This window comes from Ctenocephalides felis, unplaced genomic scaffold (assembly GCF_003426905.1).
Source record: "Ctenocephalides felis isolate EL2017-DRISC unplaced genomic scaffold, ASM342690v1 CF-g0.4_SCAFFOLD_01170, whole genome shotgun sequence".
Taxonomy (NCBI): Eukaryota; Metazoa; Arthropoda; class Insecta; order Siphonaptera; family Pulicidae; genus Ctenocephalides; species Ctenocephalides felis.
Window position 1 is genome coordinate 66663422 of NW_020537324.1, and position 12155 is coordinate 66675576.

General features: G+C 28.6%; 1 protein-coding gene across 1 annotated transcript in view; it reads left to right on the plus strand.

Moving 5' to 3' along the window:
• The window catches only part of LOC113368104 (dual specificity protein phosphatase 15-like), a 35392-nt gene extending 31663 nt beyond the window's left edge, over positions 1-3729 (plus strand). The window contains exons 8-9 of the mRNA XM_026609667.1: positions 2814-3003; positions 3433-3729. Of these exons, the coding sequence (XP_026465452.1) occupies positions 2814-3003; positions 3433-3472 (230 nt within the window). The 3' untranslated portion in view covers positions 3473-3729. The remainder of the gene's footprint in view (positions 1-2813; positions 3004-3432) is intronic.
• Positions 3730-12155: the final 8426 nt, after the last annotated feature.

Genomic DNA, 12155 nt, shown 5'->3' on the forward strand with positions numbered 1-12155 from the left:
TAGTTATAAATGACATTTTACCTTAAGGCAAGTTGTACGAACTTCTCAAAATGTGGAAATAATATACTTAATCCATGAGAGTTAGGATTTAGCTATTTAAATAACATGTTGATAAAATTCACCTAAATAGTCCTTCGAAAATTAGTTGAATTCTATTAATTTATTAAAAATTTAATAATGGATCTGAAAAATAGTCTTTCGAAAATTAGTTGAATTTTATGAATTTATTAAAATTTTAATAATGGGAGTATTTAGAACAAACACGTATTTGTGCACTATAATTAATAACGCCACTTACGCCCAATTAATCATATGTTTCAATTACTTAATTTTAGTTATCAATCTTTTTGAAGTAAAACTTTTTTAGGCGCGACCAGGGAGTAATTCTGTGCAAATGCAACGGAAGTTGCGTTACGCCCGAATTGTTTTTCATTCGCTCTCGATGAAATCATTTCTATATGAGTCGATTTTTATTAGTCGTCGTGTCAAGTGAATAGAGTTTAGAATGTCATTAGATTTTAAAGCTACATCGTAGAAGAATTAAAAGAACATTTTTCCCTTTCCCCCGTAAATAATTATAATGATAATAATAAAACAAATGAAACATTTGTGCCGCGTAAAAAACGTAAGTTTATTGAAATACTATTCGTGTTTATTTATTGAAATATTATTCGTAGTTTCTATAAATCTTTGAAGTTATTAAAATTGAATGAGATTGCATCGCCAGCGAAAAAGTAAAACAAAAATAGAAGCAGTCAATGAATGCATGTTAATTTTAATTACATGAAGTTCTTCAAATACAGTTACATGATGAGTGAAATTGTGAAAACAATATTTCTTTAGGCGTAGTTTAACTGGATCCAATGTGTGAACGAATATTATAGAATTTATTAATCAGCAATTACATCATTTCTCTGATGAAGATTCAAGTTCTAAATGCTAATTACAATGACAAATCGATCATGTCATATTTGAACTATGACTAATTACATTATTGTTTTCAAATATTATAAATATTTTTAATGTTTTATAATTATATAATTTATAATTTATAATTATATAAATATGTTATATAATGTATTCATTTTTAACTTAAATGCCATCTCGTGCAATAGCAAAAAAGTTCTACTTCAATCGCGTGTGAACCTTACGCGCACTCTTTTTTTTAAATAATTGGTTGTAACTACGATATATCAATTACTTGAAGACAGTAATAAAAATGATTCCTCTGTCTTGTCCCACAACACCTCAAAGGTAGGCATATACATAATATATGTCAGAGGCTTAGTGCTTATCCCTGTTCCTTCCTCAGTTGGAAGAACCATAAAAAATTCATATAGTGTAAAGAGAAACAAAACCATAGCCGACCTTTACAGCTCGGAAAACAATACTTGAATAATTGATTAAATGATGTGGATTGAGACAATTTGTTTAAGCCCGTACTATAATAAATAAAATACTTTTGGCAGATTGCTTCTGCTGTTGTGTAATGTATACCTTTCTGAAAAGTAAAGAGCTATTTATTTTCTCGAGAGATTTATGCGAATTAAATTATTTGTGCTGCAGGAGTACTGGAGTATTGTGAAATATCGCTTGAAAACCAAACTGAACATTAATCAGCTAAATATTTAAATATTTTTAGGTATAGAAAGAATATTTATCTCAATAAGTGCAGTATTGATGATTTATTTCTTCCATTTTAATTTTTTATCTTCATTTAATTTGATTACTGTATGATAATATATCAAATATGATAAATTATATTTATGCAATACTAATATTAAATTACTAAAATAGATTGTTTAATACAGATATTTAAAACCTATTTTTTGTTTATTTTATGTGATATTTCCATTATTTAAATATATACATTTATATATATAAATTTCTACGTTAATATTCAATTATACAAGTTCAATTCTGAAGTAGTCTTAAAACGATTACAAAATTTATAAATTTTAATAATTTACAGAATGTTGATAATTTAAGTTAGTTAATAAATTGGTAAAAATATATTTTAATCATTAATCTCAAAAATGCAAATTAAAAAAGATTATAATAGTTAACTTTAATTTATTTTTAATTCAATTAATCATAATATACTTCTTCGAAAATTAAAATTAATAAAAATACATGTAAAATCGTCCAGATGGCTTGAAAAACAGTTTTTTTTTATTTCTAATTAAATTACAATATATCTATTATTATATGAAAACATTATTATATGATTGTTTTGTTAATTATATTAGAAGACAATGGGAAATTTAATTGTGATATATTTTCATCGTAATTATGATTTTTGTTTTATGTACTTCAGTATCAATGTCCTAAAAAGCTATTTTTACTTTATATCACATTTGATATCTATAATCTCAAGTGAACATTGGATATTACTATTGCTTGATATCGAGCTGACCGAGGAGTGTTGCTAGGGCAAGTTTTTACAACAAGGAAAACAGATAACTAACTAAAAAATATTTATTGAAATTATTTGGGGTTTGTTCTCAAGTAAGTTCTCAAGATATTAAGCTGTAGTGACATCGGTTCTTACTTAAAAATATAGATAACAATATGTTTCCAAATGGAAATAGCCTCTACCGGGAATCACTGCAACAATAAAAATTTATCACTATTGCAGAAATTGTAATAATAAAAATTCATCACATAAAATTGCAACAAGTGTTTTGGCCATCTATAAAAAATCAACGTTGTTTATAAAATATTCATCAGAACAGCTCATAAAACTTTTAAGTTCTAATTGCTGTCCGAATCAAATTAAATAAAAAAAACTTACTTAAATTTACTTTCACCAGGAACCGGTTCGTCAGCACCTCCATCGCGCTCTGGTTCCCGCCTGGATGTATCTTACACAGAAGGCGGCGGTGGTGGCGGAGGTTCTGCAATCGTGGTAGGTGGAACCCAATGGGCTAGACACAGAGCCGGATCTGCACCGAGTACTCCTCTTCCAAGTCCACCTTGCTCACCACAACACTGGCCTAGAAGGTAAATGTTGTAAACATCAAATAATAATAATTATAATTTTAGAATAAGATGGATTTGTTTGGTTTTTTAACTTTTTGAATGGAAAATTTATGATTTGTCAGAAAACCCGACTTGCTAATTTTGATTTCTCGAGTTTTCAAGTAGTGCTGAATCGTTAGAGGCCAATATTGAAAAAAACTGTCTGTATGAGAGTGTGTGCACAATGTTAAATAACTGTTATTTACTCATTCATTTAAAAAATTACAACGGATATTTGATTGATTTAATAAACCAACAGGATTAACACCAATGAGAAAACTGTATGAACGCCTATTGATTTCTTGTTGGAAGCATCAGTACAGTATAAATATCTCTTATTCAATAAATACATAGTACTACATATTTTGTACTATATTATCCTGTTTTTTTTTATCATTTACTTTCCTTTAGGAATGCATCATTGGCAAAGCGCAGTAGCGCCGCCACATAGGGGCGCGTCCAGGGTGCTCTTCAGCCCCACCAGCACGCATCAGGCGGGCGCAAGATTTATCCAGCGCCTGCCTCACCGCACGGTTCGCACACTGTCAACGCACGCACCACCGATATATATCAACAGCTTGGTCTTTTTTGCAAATGGCACTTTGGAGCTTCACGTAAGTGAATGGATAATGTAATTTATGTAAGGGTCGAAAATTAATTAACAAGTTAATCGCCATGTGTGTCATATGTGTCTGAGGCTAAGAAGTTCTACACGAGCCATGTCAGATATTATAAGACAAAGTCACCTAAAAATTTTTTGGCTGGTCGAGAAAAAGTCTTAGTGTAGGGATGGTCCTATATATATGTCAGCTATATATATGACATAAAAAATAGTGTTTTTTCCAGGAAATTTGGCAAAAAATTCTTTGATACATAAAGTTTCCTTGATATATTTTCAACCAAATTATCTCACAAAGTTACCATGGCTCATGTGAAATATTTTTTGATACTACATTTTGATTGAAATGTTAATGCAGTGGTTTCCAACCTTTTTTGCAACGCGCCCCCCCCCCTCGGCACTAATAAAAAAAATTGTTGCGTCCTCCTCTTAATTTTTTCAACAGTTTAATTTTATAAATACTCAACTGATATTGACTATGACTATGACTATGTAATATTATGTAAAAGCATGCATAAAACCTAATTATTTTTTGTTCATTTCTCAATATCGTTCCAAAAATGTTGAGTTATTTTCGATAATAATGAGGGGTCGCCCCTCACAGGTTGGAAACTGCTGGGTTAATAAATGTTTTCAAGTGGTTGCAAGGTTTTTTAAAATAAACAGCCTGAAAGGTAAATTACATTTATAAACACTTCGATTTTTTTCAAATAAATTAAACAGTGAAGGAAATCGTTTGAAGTGATTTATAAAATTATGCAGAAGTTTAGGAAATGGGCATAAAAGTAAAGTAAATATGAAGATTGCTTATAAAATTATGTTGATGCATTAACCAGTTAACTATAGATCATGACGAGTATATTCGTCTATCACATGGTAAGATGCGCTGTAAAGATATAGGATGAAAAATGTTGACTTATTTCACAAAATTGAGAAAAGTTTGTACTGAATTTTATTTATTCCTTAGCATGAGCATATATTACATACTTTGGCGAGACTGGGTACGATTGCGCCATTTCTTTTATCAAAAATATTTATTAATTTACCTTATTATTTTGTTAATTTACTTTAGTTGAGAGAAAAGTAAATTATTTAGTGATTTGAACACTTGTCTACGTAGAAATACTAAATCAAACAAGAATAGGGCGACACACATTTTTTCTTGTATTGAAATTTCCTTTTCCTTTCTCTTTCATATTTCGTCTTACAATTAGTTAATTTAGATTTTGATTTAAACTTGACATTACAGAATATATTTTGTTTTTTTTTCAAAACTTCAATTTTAGTAGCAAATGGTCTGTTTTGTATGCATGATACGCAAGCATACTCGTCAATACTCAAAATTCTCCATGGCGAGTATATTCGTCAATCACAGTTAACTGGCTTAAAATGCATTATCGTATTTTATATAATTTATATTTCCATTCTCATAGCTCTACGTTGAATGAAAATACGATTCTGAAACATTTAGCATTGTTCGAATTTTCATCATGGCTAAAAATACGCCACTAATCCAAGATATTAAATTAAAATTCTACACATTCGATGATGCATGACAAAAAAATGTAAATATAATTTTTATTAAATGAGTATCAGAATAATTAGATAATGCAAAAATATCTTGCTCAAACATTGAAAATTTATAACATGGTTTAAGCATATGATGCTGAGGCTTTTGGTACACCAGTTGGTGCATTAAAAATATATAATAATGAAATATATTTAAAAAAAAATAATGCAAATATGATTAGTTAACTAGTTTCATTTAATTGATAAAAATATATTCATGGTTTTAAAGATTGTATATATGCTAATTTGTTAAAAATTTTATTCTGTTGATATTTTTTAAAAGTATTTGTATATATTATTTAGATATTTAATAACAAATTATTTAAATTATAGTTTATAAAATTAGCTAGTACAAACATTAGAAAAGTGATACAATTTTCTACTTCATCGTTGTCCTATTGTTTAAGCATACAAATTATTGGTAGATTAGAAAGATATATAGAAAATGTTAAATGTTAATAATTATATGAAGATGTTATCTGCTTAGGGCTCAATTTGTGATAGATTTTACCTATGCATCAAACAATTAATCATTTATTTTGAATTGAAGAGACATTTTCAAAATTTATTAGAGTCACATTATAAAAGAAAAGTAAAAGGTTTACTATTTTGAATCATTTACTAAACATATGATTATCTTGAATATAAAAATATATTTAGTAGAGATATTTTTCACATCATCTACTGTTGTTGGCAGAATGTATTAAAGTTAAAATCTGTGATTCATATTGGATGCGGGCATCCTCATATTTTCAGTTATTGATTAGAATTACTGAAATTATATACAATATTTAACTAAAATTTTGGGCTTAAATTTATTTTCATATTTGCTAAACGTTCACACATCTGGAATGTTCAATTGTTAGAAGTTGATCTATATTTTATAGAATAACATATGAAAAATATGGTTTCTCAAAATGTTAATGATTTGTTTATTAGGGACATCCTGATTTGTTAATAGGCACATTACCACAAAACTAATTTAGTATTTTTCTACAAACTTGCTAGCATGTTAGGTTGTGATATTAGATTAGCTTGAAATAAATTGCAAATATATTGTTATTGATGATATTTATTATGTATTCATGCATTATTGCAAAATTTAAGCACTGCTGATATCAATGTGAAATAAATATATTTGCAAAAATAATTTTTCTTTAATTTTCACATTATGATATAAGCTAATAAAAGTGTGAATTAATCTTACATAAAACTATTTACTTGCTGTCCTTTGTAAATGAATAATTTAAAATGAATTTTCTGTTATTGAAACAATAAGAGCTGCCGTACCACAAGGTAGCGTACTCGGACCAATTTGTACCTAATATACAACGATATATACCAACTGACCCCAAAATAACCCTCGGAACATTTGCAGATGACAGCTTTGGAACAACTGCAAAACTATTCATTCAAATTAGAACAATGGACTCGTAAATGAAAAGTGAGCATTAACACAAATAAATCAATTCACATCACTCTTACCAAAAGAAAAGGAAATTGCCCTGATACAAAAATTAGCAATGTAGAAATGCCAAAGTGTAAACAAATATAAGGGCTAATTGGCAGATGCTTTAAGGCATACAAAAACAAGATCCTCATAGACAAAGCAATAATAGTACAAAAGTACTACCGATTTGAATTATTCAAAAAACATTCGATTCCTGCTGATTTCCTGTTTTGGTAAAGATGGGTCCAGCCGTTTGCGATATACGAAAGCAAAGAGTGAAGAAATAGCAGAGTTTCAGAGAATGGAGCATCCGATTAGAGTGATTCAATAAATATTTCTCTTGTGTTGACAGTAAGAAGAAATTATTAGTTTTTAGGTAATGCAGGTTCATAATTTTTTTAATTATAAAATTTCAGATTTGTTTAAGGTAGAAAATGATACGGATTTTAGTTTTAATGCTTTTTATAATTCTGAAGCTCCCTTATATACTTGTAATAAAAATTTTAACTTTGCAATTCAGTTTATATAATTCTTAGAAAAATACGATAAGGTATTTTTCTAATGCATGATGAAATTTGAGATAAGGTCTTTCGTTCTAGTTCAGCGGTAACATGATTAGATTTAATTTGAATTTTAACTAATGGTATCGTGTCTTAAGGCAAATTACTGGAACTTCCCCTACCGTTACAAGATGTTCGAGGAATATTAAATTTTTTCAAATAGATTATTATAAATACTGTAACATTGTCGAATATTTATAAGAATTATATAAACTGAAACTTGAAAAGTTGAAATTATTTCTTTAAAGTATATTAGAACTTTAGTCAGAATTAAAAATAAAATCAATTATTTTCGATATACAAAAAAAAAATTGAAATAGAAAAAAAATTAGAAAAAAAATTGAAACAATTTTTTTTCGCAGAATCAATTATTTTGTTAAAACAAGCAGAAAGTTTGAATCGGACGCTAGGTTTCCTCAAAAACTGCCATTTTTTACACATTTAGCTCTGTATTTTCGAAATAGCTGGGTCTGCCTTTGCCAAAAACTAATAACGACTTCTCCCAATCATTACTAATTGAATGTTTTTTAGATTATCAAAAACTAATCAGCACATCTCCCTGTCAATGTGAATCGAATGTTTTTTGAACCATTCAAATCGGTTGATCCGTGCGCCCGAAAACGTGAATGAAAAAATGTGGACACACAAAACACACACACACACACACATCAATTTTTTCTGAGGTATGCCAAAATGTTCAGAAACCTTCAAAGCGTCGAGAAATGCAAAAAATTTCTATTTCGATTTTTGGACGATTACAATAACTTACCCTAGTTACGTACCCAAGTTAAAAATTGAAATATATTTATAATAGATTATATATATATATATATATATATATATATATATATACATGTCGTCGTCTGAACGATTTTATATTTTATCTATAAAATACAAATAACGAAAGTTACAGTATTTCTAATAAACTATTTCAAAACCTTTAAAAGAATTGTTATTAATTTTTTATCCATTTTTTATCTAGGATTGATTATTTTTATTCCTCAAACATTTAATTACGGTACCGGAAGTTCCAGCAACTTGCCTTAGGGCACAACGCCATTTGCAACCAGCTTCACCCAAGACAGCTGACACATGCAAATATTACTCTTCCGTTCCCTAGGCAGATGGCCACACTGTTTCGTACCTGAACTCCCTCGGCAAACTCCGTTATAGATGTGTTCGGTGTCGGCTATCCCCGTCGGCCTCTCGTCGGTTAGCTTGCTTGCTTGCATCTCGCACACATTGAACGTTTCGCTGGAAAGTGAAATGTGAAAACAATGTTCTTTCAAGACAAGACATTTTAGATTTAGACCATAAGAAGTGAGTAGTTTATGCCGGCATGGCATAGTAAAATAAATTTAATATATAATTTAAAACTGTTTTAACCCTTAACGACAATGTGATAATCGAAATAAATATACGGGGATATATTGACAGATCGCGAGTGTCTTTTTAGGGAGGGTGTATACAGTTTACATTGTTCTTGAGATGTTTGTTATTTTCGAGACACAGCAATGTAAATATGATGTGAGTTTTAACTTTTGTTCAATAGTGTTTTAGTAATATAAAAAGGTTGTTAGTGAAGACTTTAGAGACATTTCGTTAAGCTTTGAATTGATAATTAACAGTAAAGTAATTAAATAACACTATTTTGATACATTGTTTTGTGATTGTGTGAAGTTGCATAGTTTTCGTGTGACATTTGTAAATCGTGACTTATAGGATTAACATTTGCATCTGAGGTATGTCTTAAAAGTCAGAAATAATAATAATATATATACATATACATATATATATATATATATATATATATATATATATCATGTGTATATATAACTAACTATTTTTCAATTTACTAAAATTATATTTTTTATTATAATGGTTGCCCCCCGTGACATTATTTCAGGTTATAACCAAACATTTTTGCATGTTTGCTGTTTTCCAAATATCAAAAGTACATATATAAATTTTAGTACATATTTAACATACACATAAAGTATATATTGTTATTTAATATTTTTAAGATGTTAATGTTAAGTTCGTATTTAGTTTTTAAATCTCGTATTAAATTTCTATTTTTGCAAGTAAATGCTGTGCACCCCACCCCTTATATAAACGTCATTGATTATTTGGAAGTCGTTCTCATGTTCCGAGTCGCGCCTATTTACTAAATATTCACTTTATTGAAGGGAACGTTATATGTATTTTAAATGTCATATATATATATATATATATATATATATTATATATATATATATATATTCAGATTTAGATTTTTTTGTTCGACTTTGAAACTTATTCGTCAAATATTGATTTACAGCAATATTAATTTATTTTGCACGTTTTTTGTACGTTTCGACACTGTATGTATGTCATCATATGTTGACGTACTTAATATTCAGCATATTTTCACTAAACCTAAAAAAGTATTTTAGCATTAATATTTCAAGATATTTACATTCTACTTGCATTTAACAAATTTCAAATAAATTTATGTTTTTTGAACTGTCAACTGTCAAAGCGAACGCCATTAATTATTTATTATTAATACCTTAATCACTGGTGTGAAGTTTGTATCTTTCACTCATCAAATTTAAGTGAATTGTCATTTTGACAGTTCTCATCTCATGTGTCAAACAATTTAATTATTTTCAAAATTTTCTACTTTCTTCTCCATAAATATTATATTTATTCTGTTCAGAACCACTACTATATATGCATTGACACATTCTGAAATGATTTATCAAAATTCGAATATCCGTTTAGGAGTAGTTGAAATTCGCTTGAAATTCGAATTTAGCTGAAATTTGAGCCTAGATAATATTTGAATATAATGTACAAGAAAAATGTAATGTCTACATTATTATTGCCAAAAAGCAGCTAAGATGTACCAGATATTAAAATAATACAATATACAGTCAACAGTATATATTTGGCAGATGATATTATATAATTCAGTCCAAAATTGCATTTACGTTATTTTTTTAAACTTATGCATGTCGCATTTTGGTTTACTTCACTAAATTCTTTAACAACACAAAAAATATTTCTACTTATTGAAAAATGATTTAGAATTTTGTTTCATGTGTATTTGTTCGGTTTCATTGGATATGGAATATTTAGCCAGTTGATCTTTGAAGAGTGCTCATATGAACTAAATTTTACAAATTAATTCACCTAAGATTTGAACATAAACAATAATGTTTATTAAATTATTAGTAATAAAAATGTACTTTGGAAATTATAATTGCCAAAGAGCAACTAATATATCTTACGAGATTATGAAAATTATAGACTGTATTATTGAAGCAATTGTGTTGTGTGGTAAAATCAAATGTGATATTGTTCTTTTACCTCAGATACTATATTATTTTTTCTGGATTTCGAATGCTTTCTTAGCTTATGCTAAGACCATAAAAGAATCACCAGGGCAGGGCATCAAATAGGATATTAAAATGTATAGGATAGGATATAGTAAAAAAAACTTTTTAATTGTAGACGTGGGTACAGGACAACGTCTATCGGGTCATCTAGTATATATAGCCGTTCTATTCTTGTCTTGGACAGCTTGATATCAAGCAGTAGTACTTGAAAATACAGATCTAAATATGATTTTAAGTAGCACATAGCCTTTCGAAGCAATGATGCACTATTATTTAATATCGAATAATAGTTTCATCACGAAGAAAATGGACAACCACTGGGTTGCTTTTTAATAATACTAGGTTACAAGGAATTACATCACAACAGATGATAAAAAACTAAGAATAGCTCTGATTGCTGTTCAAAAATAAAAATGGTAAAAAATGAAAATATATAAAATACATATAAAAATTGTCCATGTCTAGTAATTTTTGCATCAGCAATTAACATGATATCAATTCAGTTCACGGTTTTACCTGTCGTAAATCAACACGTTTATATGGCAATTAATTTACGAAATCTATTATATTATCGCATAACTCCGTTATTTACAAACAAAGAAATTCCCATGATGCGAAGGCGATTTGGGTAATGATTATGCATTGTTTTAAAATACTAGTAGAATTCCAAATATTTGTTTGAAATTCTTTGGAAATAGCAACGAGAATAACTATGCTTGGAAGCCTAAGCAATTCAAAGTCATAAACGAAGTATTGAAAATAATATTTCGTGTTTATCTTTCATAGATAAAGTATTTAATTTAAAAATAACAATGCATTCGAAGCCACTTGAATGATGAATTTTTAGATGCATTAATAACACTTGACAAATGTGGGTCTCGATGGTGTTTGTATCAATTGTATCTCTGGGCTAAACATATGAGCAACATCGGATTTTAAGTGATTGGGAATGTAATAACCGGAGAGAGAAAGGTTTGACTAACGAATAGGAAAAGTCTTGTTCCTAAATTTATTTACCTATCAATATAATTTATTACTTTGTTTATTGCAACTATTATTTTGGGAATATTAATAAATCATTGTGTTTTTGGAAACTGTAGGAAAACTTAAATTTAATTAGTGGTGCATGGCATCGTGCCTTAAGGCAAATTGCTGGAACTTTCCGTACCGTAATTAAACATCTTGGTACGGAACCAAAAAAAATTACACAAAATGTGTACACATTATTAAAATCTCTATAAAATATCTTATAATTTGATGTATATATGTTCAATAAACATTTTTGACTGCAAATTTAACTCGATACAAGTAAAATGTTTTTTGAATTATTAAAATCGGACGCTCTGTTCTGTTGAAAACTGAGTTACTGTTTTTGGCACTTTTTGCCCCGTATCTTCAAAACGGCTTGACCTGCCTTTGCCAAAAACTAATCAGCACGTTTCCTTATCAATACGAATCGAATATTTTTTGAATTATTCAAATCGGTTGATCGGTGTTTCCGAAATCGTACACATACACGCTCACACATTGATCATTTTCGACCGCCTGATGCA